The sequence below is a fragment of the Salvelinus alpinus genome, chromosome 1, assembly GCF_045679555.1.
Source record: "Salvelinus alpinus chromosome 1, SLU_Salpinus.1, whole genome shotgun sequence".
Lineage (NCBI taxonomy): Eukaryota > Metazoa > Chordata > Actinopteri > Salmoniformes > Salmonidae > Salvelinus > Salvelinus alpinus.
This window is the reverse complement of record NC_092086.1, coordinates 90,250,375-90,269,785: the sequence shown is the minus strand read 5'-3', so window position 1 is coordinate 90,269,785 and position 19,411 is coordinate 90,250,375. Positions and strand designations below refer to the sequence as shown.

The 19,411-nt window shown below is 42.3% G+C and overlaps 2 protein-coding genes across 8 annotated transcripts; one reads left to right on the top strand and one right to left on the bottom strand.

Moving 5' to 3' along the window:
• The first annotated feature begins 1,050 nt into the window (after window positions 1-1,050).
• On the top strand, window positions 1,051-13,362 carry LOC139533665 (serrate RNA effector molecule homolog). 6 transcript variants are annotated; one of them, XM_071331919.1, is made up of 20 exons: window positions 1,051-1,146; window positions 2,869-3,012; window positions 3,148-3,290; window positions 3,588-3,734; window positions 6,569-6,757; window positions 8,297-8,466; window positions 8,655-8,839; window positions 8,957-9,097; window positions 9,333-9,528; window positions 9,634-9,794; window positions 9,987-10,048; window positions 10,187-10,265; window positions 10,419-10,613; window positions 10,698-10,868; window positions 11,034-11,187; window positions 11,279-11,472; window positions 11,634-11,790; window positions 12,032-12,121; window positions 12,842-12,944; window positions 13,022-13,362. In XM_071331919.1, exons 2-20 carry the CDS (start codon window positions 2,890-2,892, stop codon window positions 13,212-13,214), a joined length of 2,853 nt encoding a protein of 950 aa, XP_071188020.1. In that variant the 5' UTR covers window positions 1,051-1,146; window positions 2,869-2,889; the 3' UTR covers window positions 13,215-13,362. The 6 variants fall into 6 exon arrangements, with proteins under 6 accessions (XP_071188020.1, XP_071188010.1, XP_071188028.1 ...); XM_071331909.1 differs by having other exon boundaries at window positions 1,052-1,146; window positions 2,886-3,012; XM_071331927.1 differs by lacking the exon at window positions 1,051-1,146 and having other exon boundaries at window positions 2,762-3,012.
• Window positions 13,363-16,430, bottom strand: LOC139533681 (C-type lectin domain family 10 member A-like). 2 transcript variants are annotated; one of them, XM_071331972.1, is made up of 7 exons: window positions 16,288-16,430; window positions 16,023-16,142; window positions 15,229-15,324; window positions 14,517-14,612; window positions 14,113-14,252; window positions 13,792-13,895; window positions 13,363-13,693 (listed from the first exon to the last, which is right to left on the bottom strand). In XM_071331972.1, the coding sequence occupies exons 1-7, from the start codon at window positions 16,322-16,324 to the stop codon at window positions 13,540-13,542; spliced, it is 747 nt and encodes a 248-aa protein (XP_071188073.1). In that variant the 5' UTR covers window positions 16,325-16,430; the 3' UTR covers window positions 13,363-13,539. The 2 variants fall into 2 exon arrangements, with proteins under 2 accessions (XP_071188073.1, XP_071188080.1); XM_071331979.1 differs by lacking the exon at window positions 14,517-14,612 and having other exon boundaries at window positions 16,288-16,417.
• Between the last annotated feature and the right edge of the window lie 2,981 nt (window positions 16,431-19,411).

Sequence of the window (19,411 nt, the reverse complement as noted above, 5' to 3'; positions counted from 1 at the left end):
CCATGTGAATCCACAATAGCTACTCCCACCTCCAGTAGTAGATCTAGAAGATAGGGAGGGTGTTGATCCATCTGATTGGTTTAAGAGATGTCTGGATACTGTGTATCAGAATTTTGTGGCCATATACACAGATGGTTCAAAAGATCCAAGAACAGGACGTACTGGGTCAGCATTTGTAGTGCAGGAATGTGGGGTGAGAGTCAGGATACATATTACAGATCATCTGGCTGTATATACGGCGGAGATGATGGCCATACTGTTGGCATTGCAGTGGGTGGAGGAAGTTAAGCCAGAAAGAGTAGTTATTTGCTCTGATTCATGTGCAGTACTAAGGAGTCTCCAGTCCTTTATATCACGTAGCAGGCAAGACCTGCTTTATGAGGTGCTACAAACCCATGACAGGAGTAAACAAATGGGTATACAGATAATATTTACATGGGTCCCAGCTCATGTGGGAGTGGAGGGGAACGAGGCAGTTGATGTACTGGCTAAACAAGCAGTAGTGGGGATGTTGATGTGGTAGTTTCAATGAGCAAGGCAGAGGCAAAAAGCATGATATGGACAGTGATGGTGGAGAACTGGCAGGAGCAGTGGAATAGAGATACTAAGGGCAGGCATGTATTTCAAGTACAGAGGAAAGTTGGGGAGAGGAGAGCAGCAGGAAGGAACAGAAGAGAGGAGGCTATATTTACAAGATTAAGGGTGGGACACAGCCAGTTTAATAAGACCTTACATGTGATAGGAAAGCATCCAACAGGAAAATGTGAGTATTGCCAGGAAACAGAGACAGTGGAGCATGTATTGATACAGTGTGGACATTATTGGAGGGAAAGAGAGAGGATGAGATCTATTATGAGGGAGAAGGGGATACAGGAAATTCATTTAAAGAGTATATTGAATGAACGTCATTAGATATATTCTCAAATATTTTGTTATCTTTTTTTAATAGCAACGGAGCCGGAAGGTGGGATTTAGTTTCTCCCTGTCTCTGCCCCACACTCCAGTACAGTAGGTGGCGGTAATGCACCATAACGTTGGATGCCAACCGCCGATAAATCCCACCGAAGAAGTAGATGCTATTTCGCCATTCACGCCAGGAAGAGAGACCACACAGGTTTGCTAAAACAACGTGATTTTAAAAAATAGGTAATGTACCTCTATAAAGTTTAATATCATGCTGTCAAGGGATGTAGCTATACTAACGTTCATGTTACGTATAGGAAGTAACAGCATATTACGCTTTGTAGCACGTGAAATATAGGATAAAGTAATCCTTCTAACCCCCCCCCCTTAAAAGAGTTAGATGCACTATTGTAAAGTGGTTGTTCCACTGGATATCATAAGGTGAATGCACCAATTTGTAAGTCGCTCTGGATAAGAGCGTCTGCTAAATGACTTAAATGTAATGTAAAAAATATAACGGTATTCGGCCTGGGCCTAGTAAAAGCACCAACCTTGCTTTGTTTGCGTCTGCCGCTTTTAGTACTATAGTAACGGCTAACGGTAGTTGGCTAGCTATCTTAGCTACAGCGTTGGGTAAGGTAGCTAACGTTAGCTTACTACTCTGAAAATGTAAACTAAGATACTAGTAAATAATTGTAAGTACCTAATTAAGCTACAACTGGCTACCATTGAAAAATAAGTATAATACCTAGCTAATTTCACTAAATCTACTTTGAAACTCCTATTCAAGCTAGCTAACGCGGCTCAAACACTAATGTTAGCTAGAAACATAAACAGCTAGGTAGCTACACCATACTAAAGGGGGTTAGTATCTTTGTACCTACTTGAAATGTCATGCAAGATGTTGGTTAGCTACTATAATTTGTCATGTGATTCCTAGTAGCAGCACTAGCAGAGATCAATCAGCAGGCAAATGCTTTGCGACACATTATAGTTAAGGACATAGTCATGTAGATGTTCATTTCAAATCAAATGTATTTATATAGCCCTTCTTACATCAGCTGATATCTCAAAGTGCTGTACAGAAACCCAGCCTAAAACCCCAGACAGCAAGCAATGCAGGTGTAGAAGCACGGTGGCTAGGAAAAACTCCCTAGAAAGGCCAAAACCTAGGAAGAAACCTAGAGAGGAACCAGGCTATGAGGGGTGGCCAGTCCTCTTCTGGCTGTGCCAGGTGGAGATTATAACAGAACATGGCCAAGATGTTCAAATGTTCATAAATGACCAGCATGGACAAATAATAATAATCACAGTAGTTGTCGAGGGTGCAGCAAGTCAGCACCTCAGGAGTAAATGTCAGTTCGCTTTTCATAGCCGATCATTAAGAGTATCTCTACCGCTCCTGCTGTCTCTAGAGAGTTGAAAACAGCAGGTCTGGGACAGGTAGCACGTCCGGTGAACAGGTCAGGGTTCCATAGCCGCAGGCAGAACAGTTGAAACTGGAGCAGCAGCACGGCCAGGTGGACTGGGGACAGCAAGGAGTCATCATGCCAGGTAGTCCTGAGGCATGGTCCTAGGGCTCAGGTCCTCCGAGAGAGAAAGAAAGAGAGAATTAGAGAGAGAATACTTAAATTCACACAGGACACCGGATAAGACAGGAGAAGTACTCCAGATATAACAAACTGACCCTAGCCCCTCGACACATAAACTACTGCAGCATAAATACTGGAGGCTGAGACAGGAGGGCTCAGGAGACACTGTGGCCCCATCCGATGATACCCCCGGACAGGGCCAAACAGGAAGGATATAACCCCACCCACTTTGCCAAAGCACAGCACCCACACCACACACCACATTTGATGATAGTAGTTAAGGGCGGCCCAGTGTAACTTGATATATTTAATTTGCTTGGTACCTACAAGGCTAACTACCATTTACCATTTGAACGTTTATGCTAATTTGTAGACTGACTTAAAATGTAGGGCGATGGCAGACAGTGATGATGAATATGATCGCAGAAGGAGAGACAAGTTCCGTCGTGAGAGGAGCGACAACTATGACCGCTCCCGAGAGAGAGAGGACAGGCGTAGGGATGACTGGAATGACAGGTGAGGAAGAGGAAATAGACAGTGTATTCCCTCACCCCCAACATGGGAAGTGACTCTATTCGAAATGAGAGAACATTTCCAATCCATTTCATGCATGGTATTTCACATGTATCTTTTTGCTTTTTCTGTTTACTGGCGCCCATCTGCCAGGGAGTGGGACAGGGGCAGGGAGCGTCGTAGCCGGGGGGAGTATCGGGACTACGAGAGGGGTCGAAGGGAGAGGTTCTCCCCACCCAGGCACGACATGAGTCCCCAACAAAAACGCATGAGGAGAGACTGGTGAGAATCAAATTAATCTACATCACTGTCTTCAAATTTACATTTAACATTTAAGTCATTTAGCAGACGCTCTTATCCAGAGCGACTTACAAATTGGTGCATTCACCTTATGATATCCAGTGGAACAACCACTTTACAATAGTGCATCTAACTCTTTTAAGGGGGGGGGGGGTCCTATCCTAGGTATTCCTTAAAGAGGTGGGGTTTCAGGTGTCTCCGGAAGGTGGTGATTGACTCCGCCAGGTCAGCGGAGTCAATCTAAAATGTTTGATCTAATCCTCCCTCTGTTTTGATCAGGGATGACCATGGCGGAGATCCCTACCATGGGGGGTATGACTTGGGCTATGGTGGTGGCGGAGGCCCCAGCTACGCTCCTCCACAGCCCTGGGGCCACCCTGACCTGCACCTCATGCAGCCTCACCATGGCATCCCCATCCAGGCAAGGTGAGGAGAGTAGACTGGGCACAACCAACCTGTTCATGCAGAGATGCCGTTTAGTCATATGTGGAAAGCAGATAACCATCAAATGGCACCATGTCCCTGACTGGTGCTGTGATTGTTCCAGTGTTAATTTTGTCAACCACAACTGACAAAAAATATTTGTCTCTTGCCTATTTTTCCTGACGAAACTGATAACGAGACTAGATGACCTGTAAAATAAAATAAATATATATATATTATAACTATTACTTTTCATTTTAGTCAATGAAAATGTGACAAGAAGAGAATTTCATATGAGACTAATGGAAACTTAATTTGACATGAATCTCCTTTTCTGTTTTGTCCAATCCTAAACATGTATGCATGCAGATTATTTAATTCAAACCTCTCATTGGCAGAATTTATATCTTTCAGTTGTGCAGTCTGATTGGGCTGGTCTGCCTGGCTCTCAAATCAGAGTTTATTTTTTGCATTTGCAGATGTTATTGCAGTTGCAGTGAAATGCTTGTGTTTCTAGCTCCAGCGGTGCAGTAATACCGAGCAATACATTTACAACAACAAAATAAAACACACATAATCCAGAAAAATTAAGAAATGTCAGAAGGAGCAACGTCAGAGACCGGAATATAAATGTATATATATAATGTACACTGAACAAATATGTAAATGCAACAATTTCAAGTATTTTACTGAGTGACAGTTCATATAAAGAAATCAGTCAATTGTAATAAATCAATTAGGCCCTAATCTATGGATTTCACGACTTGGAATACAGACATGCATCTGTTGGTCAAAGATTCCTTAAAAAAGGTAGGGTTGTGGATCAAAAAAACTATCTGGTGTGACCACTTTTTGTCTCATGCAGCGCCACACATAGCCTTCACGTGGAGTTGATCAGGCTGTTGATTGTGGAATGTTGTCCCACTCCTCTTCATTGGCTGTGCGAAGTTGCTGGATATTGGCGGGAACTGGAACACGCTTTCGATCCAAAGAATCACATACATGCTCAGTGGGTGACATGTCTTGTAAGTATGCAGGACATGGAAGAACTGGGACATGTTCAGCTTCCAGAAATTATGTACAGATCCTTGCAACATGGGACCGTGCATCATCAATCTGAAACGAGGTGGTGGTGGCGGATGAATGGCACAGAAATGGGCCTTCAGGATCCCATCACGGTATCTTTGTCCATTCAAATTGCCATTGATAAAATCCAATTGTGTTCGTTGTCCGTAGCTTATGCTTGCCCATACCATAACCCCACCGTCACCATGGGGCACTCTGTTCACAACGTCTACCATCTGCCCAGTACAGTTGAAACTGGGATTTATCTTTGAAAAGTACACTTCTCCAGTGTGCCAATGGCCATCAAAGGTGGCTTACAACGCCTAATTTCAGTCAGGTCAAGATCCTGGTGAGGACGATGAGAACGCAGATGAGCTTCCCTGAGACGGTTTCTGACAGTTTGTGCAGATATTCTGCGGTTGTGCAAACCCACAGTTTCGTCAGCTGTCCGGGTGGCTGGTCTGACGATCCCGCAGGATGTGGAGGTCCTGTGCTGGCGTGGTTACACGTAGTCTGCGCTTGTGAGGCCGGTTGGATATACTGCCAAATTCTCTACTGACGTTGAAGGCGGAGTATGGTAAAGACATGAACATTCAATTCTCTGCCAACAGTTCTGGTGGACAGTCCTGCAGTCAGCATGTGAATTGCAGTCTCCCTCTCAACTTGAGACCTAATCTGTGGCATTGTGACACAACTGCACATTTTAGAGTGGCCTTCTATTGTCCCCAACACAAGGACCGCCTTTGTAATACTCATGTTGTTTAGCTTCTTGATATGCCACACCTGTCGGGTGGATGGATTATCTTGGCAAAGGAGAAATGCTCACTAACAGGGATGTAAACAAATTTGTGGCAAAAAATGAAAGCTTTTTGTGCGTATGGGGACATTTCTGGGATCTTTTATTTCAGCTCATGAAACATGGGACCAACACTTTACATGTTGCGTTTTATATTGTTGTGTGTATGAAGACAGCATATGACTAGAAAAGGTGTGTACAGCAGTAGTTATCTAGGATGAGCCATGACTAGAATATACTATTCTCCCACACAGCTCCCTGGTGGTCACATCAGTCACTCCTCGATCTTTTGAACTGATGCGAAGCCAGGACACTTGATTTGTAACTAAGGTCAACTAGAAACCATGTTTACTCTCTCTTACTTCCATGTAGACTATTTTTGTTCTAAGATCATATCAGAAGTTCTATTTTCCCCATGTGCGCTGTTATTCATTCCTCTGCGTTGCTGCTCCCGCGCTGCGGCCTGCAAATGCAAATTGAATATTAGGAGTATAGTAATACTTCTGCGTTTTTGTAAAGCTGAAACTCCTTTTCAAGGAAACTACTGTTATTTACCCCCTTGAGGGTTATGATGGGGAGAAAATCTGAGCTGTATATTGTTTAACCTGGAGCCAAGGCTTTATAACCTATATGGTTAATTATGGTTGGCATTGGTTACAATCTGGCACCATCTCAATGTTTTCAGCTAAGGAATATGCGGGGATAGTATAGGCCTAGTTGGACAAGGCTATCTGAATGTGCACATGATGGAAGTTAGAGGTAGCCTATATATTCATTATTTAATATTGTGACCTGAAATGTCTGTCTAAAACTAGACTTAACGAAGGAAGATATGACTAAGACTAAAAGGTATTTTAAGACTAAATCAAAAATTGCAGGCAAAACTAACACTGGACTGTTCCACCAAATAGATTATCTTGCCCTTAGGTCAATGTTATTTCACTCTCTTTTTTTAACCCTGTCCTATGTTTTCTAGGCTAGGTAACATCCATGATATGGACCTGGGCCCACCGCCTCCAGTGATGAAGAGCTTTAAGGAGTTCCTGCTGTCCCTGGATGACTCTGTGGATGAGACTGAGGCAGTTAAGCGTTATAATGAGTACAAGATAGACTTCCGACGGCAGCAGATGCAGGACTTCTTCCTTGCTCACAAAGATGAAGAGTGGTACGTTTATCAGAGCCTTTGCTGAACTATTAGTATTAATAATCAGTGTGCTGTGAATTAGACTGGCTACACTGACGACCTCTATTTATAGAAATTGTCTCTGTCAAATAGATCTGATAGTTGAGATTGGAGCCTTTTGTTAATGGCTTGGTAAAGACAGTGTAGTTTGTGGAAGATGTTAGACCTTTATTTGACCGGGTGCGATATCAAGACGTGTGAGAGTTGAGTGTAGTTGAAAAATGGTATGGACAAATTGGTGTATCTAAAGCATCCTGCACATACATCATCATTTTCTAAATGACTTTGATCTGTTATTGATAGTGTTAAGAAAACCTAGTTTTTGGGGTAGGCTTATTATGCATACCATGCCACTTTTAGATAAGAATGGTGGGTTATTACAATGGTTGGGCACCATCATTCATGGTCAGTAAATAGCCTAGCTAATAAACAGGATATAAAGATTTAGCTCTGAAGTGAATCTGATTGGATTGTCAGTTGTCGCAGTTGTAAATAGAATACGATTGTCTCTGGTGCTTATCACCATTTTTTTCACCGGTGTGTCCAGGGATCATACAATGTCAATGCTCTTTTTTTTTGTTTTCTTAACTTAACCAAACCTTCTTCCCTCCCACTCCTCCCCCGTCCTTCACAACAAGGTTTTTGAAGACGAGACACTGGAACTCCTCACAGGAATCGTTGTTAGACAGCTAGGGCTTGCACTGCGCACAATGCAGTTGCTCTTAGATGTACAGTACCAGGGATCCTAGCTAGACAGGCAAATAAACCACTTTGCGCGCATGGAAATATTTTTTCTTTTCTTTAGTATGTGATGCTTTTTTCCCCCCATTTTTGTTTTTGTATTTGGATCAAAGCGAATCCCGAAAATGAAATTGTGTGCACACAAACACAGTAGGGGGGTGAAGTGGAGCGCATTTTTACAGAAGAGACCCCTCTCAGTATATATGTGTGTTGTTATACTGGGAGAAGAAAAGGTAAATTTAGTCCACACCATGGCAAATTTGCCCTTCTGAACTGTAAAATTCTGAACTGTTATGTTCTTTCTTTTTTTGTGTCCTTTCTGCCTTATTTTTGGTGAGTTAACCTAAAGTGTCCTGATATGTTTCACAAACAGCTATACCCACACACAAACATAACACCATGCAAACTTTGTGAAAAATCTACAGTAGCACCTCAAACCCCAGAGAGCACCTAGCATTTTCAGGGCCAGTTTCTTCATATGGCAGTCACTTGATTAGGCCTAGCTAGTAGCATTTAATTGATGGACATGATGTTTTCCTCCCTAATAAAACATTGCAGGATTCAGGAAGGTTCAGAAAAACCAGGTGTCCTTAGTATTTATTTATGTAATGTTTGATTTACTGTTTAGGTATAGAACTGAAGTAGATAGGGCCCAGTTCAGTGCTGTAGGCCAGTTTATTTGGCCTGGATATGCATACAAGTGCTTTCTTTAACATTCCTCCACTCCATCCCTGCCCGTCTCTCTCCTGTGCCTTTTTGGGGACATTGTTGTAAACGCAGGTTCCGATCCAAGTACCACCCGGATGAGGCGGGCCAGCGGAAGGCGGAGTCCCACAGTGCCCTGCAGAACCGGCTGAATGTCTACATGTTCCTAATGGAGAACGGCTGGTTCGACACAGTCTCCCTGGACATAGAGAAGGCACAGGCTATCATGAAGGTCTTGGATGCAGGTAGAGTCGTGGAAGGGCTGAGGGAGGTGTCTCTAATGGCTTCATTCATCTCTCTGTTGGAGAGTATTTTGCTGTCAACCTTCGTTTTAATTAGTGTCAGGAGGAGTGAAGTGTTTGTATTTGTTGGTGAATATTAGTAACCTCAACAGGTTCTATATCCTAACCCAGTCCTTTCCTCTGTCCTTTAGCTGTGATAAAGATGGAGGGAGGGACAGATTATGACCTGCGCATCCTGGAGCTTCCGTCTGAGGAGGAAGAGGAAAGAGGGAGAGCTGACAGGGCGGCAGCTGGTGGTCCGGGAACTGAGCCCCACAAAAAAGAGGAGCCTAAGGATATGGACAATGACGGCAAACCCCCAGCTGACAAAGAGAAGGTATGCTGTCTCTTGTCGTAACCACTTTTTCTTTGCCCTGGCCTGCTCTACTCTTGCCCTTCAGAACAGGAATCCCTCTTGTCAGCTGGTCATTGATGTAAGCGAACTCTGCCACAGGGGGAGAATGATGCCTGCAGCATGGAGAAAGGTGCAAACGGTGGTGGTGAGGCAGCAGAAGGAGGGAGTGAGGGAGAAGAGAAAGAGGAGGAAGGAGAAAAAGAGATGAAAAGCAAAGAGGTTGTGCCTGAGCCTAAGAAGGTTCGTGTCTAGCACCCATGTGTCTTATTCGCTCTTTCTGTCTTTAGAATGAATGTGGTGCGCTTAAAGGGGCTGAATCCTAACTTGAGATCTGTGTGAACATTTGTGAAGTCTTGTATTGATGACAATGAGAAATTTGTACAGGAGTTACACACAGATCTTAAGTTAGGATTTGGGCTTATTGACATGGATCTATTGACCCTTACCACAACCTATTTTCCTTCCCGTGTGTTAGCTGAGTAAGAAGAGGAAGAGGAAGCACAGTGGAGACAGTGAAGATGAGGCTAGTGCCTCTGAGAGTGACTCAGACTCGGACTCCAACTCCCATCATTCCTCTGATAAACCTGCCGAGAGGGAGGAGGGTGAGGAAAAGGAGGATGAGGGTGAGGAAGGGGAGGACAAGGATGAAGAGGAGGAAGAAGAGTGTGAAGGTGAGCGATGACAGGACCGAGGTGGGGTCACTGTTAAAAATATATTTGAATATTAAAATGTTTTAAGTCTCGTAATGCCTTCTCTGCACCCCACAAATTGTATAGCTGACAGAAAAAAAATCAAAGACGAGAAACCAAAGGAAAGGGAGAAGGAAGAGAAGAAACCCAAGGAGGACCAGCCCCCGAGACCCCGGCCTCTCCACAGGACCTGCTCTCTATTCATGAGGAGCATCGCCCCCACCATCTCCAAGGCAGAGATCATAGCTGTAAGTTCATTCAATCTGACTGTACAATCATACTGAACACTTGAATGGACTGTCAGAATGGACTGTCAGAATTACTCGGAATTCCTGTATGAAAAGTTACATTGATGCAAAGGACTCCGATACAGCTGTACCCACACACACAATGACCTTAGGCATCCTAGAGGAAGAAGTAACCTATTGTTTCTGCCTCAGCTGTGTCGGAGATATCCTGGGTTCATGCGAGTGTGTTTGTCTGATCCCCAACCAGAGCGCAGGTTAGTTCCACTTCCATCTGACCATACCCACAGCCTGACCCCCTCTGCTGCTAATGGACTATAGTGGACTGTTAAAAATGGAACTTCTGTCATTCACCTCATGTTTGTATACCTTTAACCACCTCCATCCAATGTCAGGTTCTTCCGTCGCTGCTGGGTGACGTTTGACCGTAGTGTCAACATCAAGGAGACCTGCTGGAACCTCCAGAACATCAGAGTGAGTTTAACAACCTCTAATCAACCTCTAATCAAGACTACAAAATTAGGTAGTTCTGGACCTGGAACCCGGTGATGAGCAAGATATTGCACTCGAGTCACACAGCTGGTTAGTGATTGGTCTGACCCTGTATGTCCCCTCTGCTGCATGTAGCTGCGTGACTGTGAGCTGGCTCCGGGGGTAAACAGAGACCTGGCCCGGAGGGTCCGCAACATCAATGGTATCACTCAGCACAAACAGGTGCTACGAAACGACATCAAGCTGTCAGCCAAACTCATCCACTCCCTGGACCACAGAGGCAGGCTGTGGAGCCACAAGTCCCGTGGAGAGGCAGTGTCTGCTGTGGAGGTACACACACACAGAAAGCAATTGGGTGTCTTTGCAATACATATGAGTTTCTTGTATGTTTAATATTGTATTATGTGGTATCAGGTGGCGGCTCAGAACCCCATCCTGAAGAACATCACTGACTACCTGATAGAGGAGGTGAGCGCTGAGGAGGAGGAGCTTCTGGGCAGTGTGGGTGGAGCTGACGCAGAGGAGGGCACCAAGGAGGGCTACCCAGCCGAGATCACTGTGGAAAGGGACGACAAGCTGGTCAAGGTCCGTCCATCTGTCTTGGCTCACACTGATACACAGCTGCTTTACACACTCTTTGTAGGCAGTGAACTGTGTGGGTTTTGTCTGATGCTAAAGTACAGGTAGTCAAATTAAGAAGAGAAAAGTAAATTATCTAATGGTGACTTGATTTCCTTAATCTCTTCCCAGGTGTTGGACCGTCTTCTCTTGTACCTGCGTATTGTCCATTCCATCGACTACTACAACAACTGCGAGTACCCCAGCGAGGATGAGATGCCCAACCGTTGTGGCATGATCCATGTCCGTGGGCCCATCCCTCCCAATCGCATCACACACGGGGAAGGTGAGTACCACACTACTGTATATTCAACACTGGCTGGGCATCATACACTGACACACTATTGACTGACTGTCTCCCCCTGTCATGCACCCAGTGTTGGAGTGGCAGAAGACATTTGAGGAGAGGCTGAGCCCCCTGTTCAGTGTGAAGGAGAAGCTATCGGAGGAGGAGGCAGGAAAAATGGGCCGGAAGGACCCGGAGCAGGAGGTGGAGAAGTTTGTGTTGGCCAACACCCAGGAGCTGGGCAAGGACAAGTGGCTCTGCCCCCTCAGTGGCAAGAAGTTCAAGGTGCATCTGTATTTGTGTGTCTGTGTTAGGGTGGAAGTAAATTGGTAAAATGGGAAATATTGCATACCCAAAGAGCATTGAGCATGTACTGGTCTTTATCGCCTTGCCAAGGTGTGGTGCAGATTAAAATGTGAATGAATTTGTTCCTTCTGCCTGGCCAGGGCCCAGAGTTTGTGCGCAAGCACATCCTGAACAAACACGGGGACAAGATTGAGGAGGTGAAAAGGGAGGTGGTGTTTTTCAACAACTTTCTCATGGATGCCAAGCGACCTTCCCTCCCAGAGATGAAGCCCCCTCCTCCGCTCGGCCCAGGACAAGGTGAGGGACACGTTGCACATACAAATAGAATCAGTAGACCTGACACGATTCCCTGTTCTCTCTGACAATCATATCTGTTCTACACCATCCAGTTTTATTTTAACGTTCTGTAACATTACATCTTCCTGAACAGGCCCCTAATGCTTCTAGAATAGTTTAGGTGTAGGTGATGCTGTATCATTGAATCCTTTTTGTCTATATTATTATTCCACTGACTTTGTCTCTCTCCATCTTTCTGTAGGAGTTCTCTCTCAAGGCATGCCCTTCCCTCCCCAAGGCCTCATGGGCTTCGGGCCCGGTCAGCCTCGTCCTCCTGTCATGGGTTACGGAGGTGAGCCTCTACCTCCCCACCTGTTATATTACCAATCACATTGATTCATTAAGTCCCTTTTACACAATGGTGGAAAAAGTACCCAATTGTCATACTTGAGTAAAAGTATAGATACCTTTTAATAGAAAGTTACTCAAGTAAAAGTGGAAGTCACCCGTTAAAATACTACTTGAGTAAAAGTATTAGGTTTTAAACATAAGTATCAAAAGTAAAAGTATAAATCATTTCATATTCTTTATATTAAGCAAAGCACACAGCACCATTTTCTTAAAATTTACAGATAGCCAGGGGCACACTCACACACACTGACATAATTTATAAAAGATACTTTTGTGTTTAGTAAGTCTGCCAGATTAGAGGCAGTAGGGATGACCAGGGATGTTCTCATGATAAGTGCTTGATTTTGACCATTTTCCTGTCCTGCTAAGGATTCAAAATATAACGACTACTTTTGGGTGTCAAGGAAAATCCTTGGAATAAAAAGTCATTAAATTTCTTTAGGAATGTAGTGAAGTAAAAGTTGCCCAAAATATAAATAGTAAAGTACACACCCCAAAAAACTACTTTAGTACTTTAAAGTATTTTTACTTAAGTACCTTACACCACTGTTTTTACATTAGCACTTGTCCTGACATTTTGTTCAAAGGCAGTTTACAACTATGTAATTCATTTGGTTGCAGCTCTCAGGTGTTCTGACATGACACTACCTTTCTCTTCAAGGTGGACCTCCTTACCCACCAAACCAGTACGGAGGCGGCCGGGGTAACTATGACAACTTTCGTGGACAGGCTGGTGGCTACCCTGGTAAACCCCGCAACAACAGGTGAGACCTTGGTCAGTTATGGACAAACATACCACCACTAACTTCTCCTTTTCTGCTAATGACTTATTTGCATTTAGAAACCTCTGTAAATTTTTCTCTGTCCATTTCTATACTGTTCCTCTCCGCTCTGCATCCTGGCTGTTTCCTTCAGAATGTCCCGGGGAGATCCACGCAACATCATTGAATACCGTGACCTCGATGCACCTGATGACATCGACTTCTTCTAGACTATTAATTTTATTATTTATTTTGTTTTTAATCATTGTGTAATTTCCCTGTCTCATCCCCTTATGTAAAGTAATGATTCATTAGCATTTCTTTTTTATGTCTGCAGAGCAAAGGCTCGGTGCAATTGGAACACACTTGAATTGTAAGAAATGTTCTCAATAAAAACTAATTTGACATTAGCAAAAAAAAATACAAATATATATATTTTTTATATGGGTGTATTAGATCAGGAATACAGCAAACCACATATTTGGCATGCAAAAATACACAAACGTGACAATCAAATAGAAAACAGGACTTGCTTAATTCAAGCCAATCCTGTTAAGGTTATATTTTGAATCATAAAGCCTAGAAATGTTTAGCTTTATTAGTTGGGTGCTGGTCTGGCTTTGCAGATGAATGTATAGGCAACGGTGCAGTGGTTGTCATTGAGTTTCCCCGATGTGGTGATATGGGCACAGTCCTCTGTGCCCCCTATAGAATGCCCTGTCCAGTTATCAGGTTGGCCTGGCATCCATTTACTGCAAACACACAGTGAAGATACAGTAATTGTACTATTCAAGCACCCGACATACAATGAGAACGGAAATTGTCCGACTCATGATTTGATTGTACTTGCCTCTGGTCCATGATGTAAGGACTCCAGTTGACCCACTCTCCAGTCCTCTCATCTGACAGGCCAAGCCAAAAGATGCGACCAACACTCATTCTGTTTACAAAGACCTGTTACAGCGGGAATGAGTGTGTCAGGACAGGGTCTTCTAAAGCAATGTCTAATTGCATTTGATGAGCAGCAGAGGGCAGTGTAAAGTCCTCAGAGACCCGAATTAAGCCAGTTCTGTATCTTCAGCGTCCATACTGAAACACTTTGGAAATGAACTAAATGCAACGAACAAAGAAGTTCTAAGAACGGATATAGGTGTGTGTAACTGTGACGCACCCACTCTTCTTCGTCAGTTAGGATGAGCAGTGTGGCATCCATAGACCTACAGGAGTCTCGGGCTGTGTACCATGAAGCCCGGTAAGCCGAGAAGAAGTAGCAGCTGGAGTTGTGAAGATTCCAGCCATCAGGACAGCCCACTTTAACAGGTAGGAGAGATACGGATGTATACACTAACACTATATACAGTTAATTTGAAGAGTGTGACACATGAAGTTGACTATTATATAATACTGAGATTGAATAGGACTAATCTAGGGGCCGGGGTTAAGAGCGTGTCAGAGATCAAATCATAGTCATGATGACCATATTTTAATCTAAATGTATCCCAAGCACTGCAGCTGAAAAATCTGATACACTAATGTCCATTATAACCATTAATAAGAAATGTAATATGGACCAACCTTTCTTCGGTAGTTTTGATGAGTGAAAGGACACACGTTCTGTCATATTTAATACTGATCTCTTCAAATCAGATAACTTCATCTCCAGACTACCAACTGCAGAAAATGGACGTGATGATAACACAAACATTGTCATATTCTGTCTAGCCGATTAAACTCAACTCCACCATTTATGATGTAGCGTTAGTTGTACGGCGACTAGTGTGGGCGACGTTAAATACATATACGTTTTTATAAAAACTACTGATTTCAACACCTAAAGAATAGCCCGCAATTACACATATCTATGTAATTGCGTGCTATTATTTGGGTCCTGTCAATAGTTTCGGATAAAAACGTAATTTTATGTGACGTCGCGCTCTAGTCTACCCACAATAGGTCCGCTCAATTCCATCATAAATCGTTGTGTTTAGTCGGCTACCTTCTGTCCTGAACCATTGGATCGTAGCCATGGACTTGAACTGTTGTGTTGTTTCATGTTATACATTTGTGTTATATATTTTTTTTTCTCATTTCACTCATGCTCCTGTAGCTATTGTTTTTAACTGCATAACAAGTTATGCTATCGGATTCATAGTGATGATGTGTTCTATATCGTTTAATCTAATATATTCTGAATCCTAAACACTGTAACTGACAAGTAGGCTGAAAAAAAAAATACAACAATGTCCAAGATAACCAATAATCAATAAAGATTTGAATATGGACCAACCTTTCTCATGTAGTTTTGATAAGTGAAGGGACACAGATTCAGTCAGATTTGACACGGATCTCTCCAAATCAGATAACTTTCTGTCCACACTGCCAACTAAAGAAAATTCCCATGGTGGTAAACAGGTTAATAAAACAGGAAATGCTGATATAGATAGACTATATATGGGTAATAAAAGGAAAATTTGTAAGAGTTCATATCCGGGTTTCGATATGCGCTGTTGGCTGGTCGTCATTGAACTTGCGTAGGCTTAAACACTGGTATACACTGATTTATAAGGCCATATTGGGTAAAATGCCATTTTATCTCTGTTCTTTTTTAGTCAGGTCGGTAAATAAATATAAATTCCGGTCCCATTCTCATTTACTTCTAACAGTACCAAAAATGAGAACAGGTCATGGTAGAAATAGTTTTAGTTACTTAGCTCCGTGGTCCTGGAATTCTCTCCTGAACATTTGAAAATTTTATGATCTAGTTTCCTTGGTGGAGTTTAAACACTTGATCGATGTATATTTCATAGAAGAGTGTAATTGTCTTTAGGACAGCTGTTTTTAGTCAAGGCTTTCGTGTTTTTTTAACGTAAAATGTTTTTGTTGTACTGTATGTGTGTTTATAGTTTTGTTTAATGTTGTGTTAGTGTATGTAAGTTGTTTTGTCTAAAACGTTGTTCTCCCTGCTGCTATTGGACCAGGTCTCTCTTGGAAAAGAGATGTTATCTCATTGAGAAAAAACGGTATAAATAAAGGTAAAATAATATATCCTTTATTTTTTGAGGAATCATGTACAGTACTCACACCGACTGGGCATCAGGATGAGCAGAGACAAGGAGAGAGTGAGGGTAACAGACAGTGCTGCACACATGTACCACTGGGACCGGCTAGCAGACAGCAGATGAACGTACCCATGAGAGGATTCTGGAAACACATACGATACATGAACTTTCATTTTGCCCTGGCCCATACATGGTGATGTTGTTGTTATATCTCCTGTCCCCTTTCTTGGTAATCCTGGAGTCACAAGGTTCCTATTCAATACATAGTATACAGTAAATTTCCATACCTGGTCTCCACCATGCTTTATCTTCATTTTCATCCATAGCGAATAGCTCCTGGAGCAATTATTTTGTGTATGTCATTGATTGCTGCAACTGTTAGAGATTGGTTCAATGTTTGAGTAGTCCTTATGTATTCTGTGAACTGGGGGGGGGGGGGTTGAAGTTTCAATTCCCTTATCATATTTCCTATGAAAATAATCGCTGACACAGGTCACTTGCACAGTATGTTAGAGTCAGCAGGGGGTCATTATAGTCCTGTCCCACTGGGCACAGACGTCAGTTCAACGTCTAGTTTTGATTTACATTTGGTTGAGTTGTCAACCAACGTGAAATCAACCAAATTATTACTTTAGTGAAAGTCAATCAGTAAAATACTACTTGAGTACAAGTCTAAAAGTATTTGGTTTTAAATGTAAAAAAGTATATGTAAAAGTATTAATCATTTCAAATTACATATATTAGGCAATCCAAACGGCACAATTTTCATGTTTAAAAAAAAATAAAAAAAATACGGATAGTCAAGGGCACACTCCAACACTCAGACATAATTTACAAATGAAGCATTTGTGTTTAGTGAGTCCGTCATATCAGAGGCAGTGACCAGGGATGTTCTCTTGATAAGTGTGAATTGGACCATTTCCCTGTCCCGTTAAGCATTCAAAAAGTACTTTTGTGTGTCAGGGAAAATGCATGGAGTAAAAAGTACATTTGTTTTTTTTATTTTGGAATGTAGTGGAATACAAGTAAAAGTAGTCAAAAATATAAATACTAAGGTACAGATACCACAAAATACTACTTACTGTAAGTACACCACAGGTTAAAAGTTGGGTGTAAAAAAGACAATGCCCTTATGAGGACTTTTTGCAAATCCAATCAGTTTTTCCACGTTGATAGTTTTTCTGGGTTGAAATTATATGGAAACAACATTGATTCAACCAGTTTTTGCAGAGTGGGGTGTTTCCTGCCTTCATTTTTGTTGAATTTAAAGCTATTAGTTTCAATTCTGTTTTCTTACGATTAGAGACTTGTTTGGCAATGTCTTACTGAAACATTGCTATGCATGACAAAACAATCATATTTTTAGGAAGCAACATATGTTGACACAGCTACACAGAGCTCTTGTATGCTGCATCATAGTATATTGGAAGTCAGATGGAACTTGGATTAGAAGCACTCTTGGGGATTTTTGTTATTGTAATTAACCGACATACAGTACCATTGCTCGTGTTTCTTGGCCCAAGCAAGTCTTTTCTTATTATTGGTGACCTTTAGTAGTGGTTTCTTTGCGGCAATTCGACCATGAAGGCTTGATTCACGCATTCTCCTCTGAACAGTTGATGATGAGAGGTGTCTGTTACTTGAACTCTGTGAAGCATTTATTTGGGCTGCAATCTCAGGTGCAGTTAACTCTAATGAACTTATCCTCTGCAGCAGAGGTAACTCTGGGTCTTCCTTTCCTGTGGCGGTCCTCCTGAGAGCCAGTTTCATCATAGCGCTTGATGGTTTTTGCAACTACACATTTCCTGGATTGACTGACCTTCATGTCTTAAAGTTATGATGGACTTTCCTTTCTCTTTGCTTATTTGTGCTTTTCTTGCCATAATATGGGCTTGGTCTTTTAACAAATAGGGCTATCTTCTGTATACCACCCCTACCTTGTCACAACACAACTGATTGACTCAAACGCATTAAGAAGGAAGGGAATTCCACAAATGAACTTTTAACAAGACACACCTGTTAATTGAAATGCATTCCAGGTGACTACCTCATGAAGCTGGTTGAGAGAATGCCAAGCATGTGCAAAGCTGTTATCAAGGCAAAGGGTGGATACTTTGAAGAATCTCAAATATAACATATATTTTGATTTGTTTAACACTTTTTTGCTATCTACATAATTCCATACAGTCAGGTCCATCAATATTTGGACATTGACCAAGTTATTATTACTTTAACTGTCTACCACAACATATTGGAGTTGCTGTGAGCTGAATGTGCAGACTTACATTCACAGATTTACATCCAAATCAGGTGAACGGTGTAGGAATTACAGCGCTTTTATATGTGCCTCCCACCCCCCCAAAAGTAATTGGACAATTGGCTGCTCAGCTTTTCCATGACCAGGTGTGTGTTATTCCCTCATTAGTTCATTTACAAGTGTCACATATCAGTTTGCAAACAATGTAAAAAAATATATAAAATCATTGAGTTAATAAAGCTGCATACCAACATAGTCTCTTTTTTGCTTTTGTGAGTAAGGCCGCTCCAAAATGCAGGTGTTTCAGTCTAGCTCAGTGCTTTCTGTGGGGGTGGGGCAGCCAGTGGAAAATACGGAGCGTAAGGTTTGGTAATGATCTCTAGTTGCGCTGTGATTGGTTCAGTGTTCTGTTACTCATGAGGACACTACGTCACTGCCATATCTAAGGGTAGAGGTCGAAAAATGCAAGTCCCTTGGGTGCTGCCATAGAGTTACATTAGAAGTGCCCTCCAAGAAGGCTCAAGGTCATTGGCCACAGATAAAATGACGTCAAATCTACGGTAGCTTTGATTGGACTGATCATGTTAACATCATACTTTCAAAATCTTAGCTAGCAGTCATCATCATGAATCAAGTCGACAATCTACTGGCAAATCCTTTTTAATCCTTGTCATATGAAGATAAATAATTAAGATAAATTATAGATAAAACGTATCGGTGCTCATCGGCCATTGGAAATAAACATTACACAACAAGTTGGAAATTGCAAGCTCAACAATGAGTGGATTGGAAGGAATCATTGGCTAACTGTAAGCATTGCAAAGCAATCACTAACATGCTATTCAATGGAGTGAGTGTGTGGTCCCAAATCTTTGTTTAAGGGTCTCTTTTCCAAGCTTAAAAATATTTAACATTGGCCATGCTGTCAATCCAGCATGATTTCTGCCTCACTCAAAACAACTGATAACTCCGAACTGGGAAATCTGACTTCAGTGAGTTCAAGACAACTGGGAACTCGGGGAAAAAATGAGCTCGACTGGGAAAATATGTTTTGAATGGTCATCCAACTCGGAATTGTAAGTCGGGAACTCAGGCCTCTTACTAGAGCTACGACCTGAAGATCACTGAGGTTATCATGATTCGACTTTGTTTTT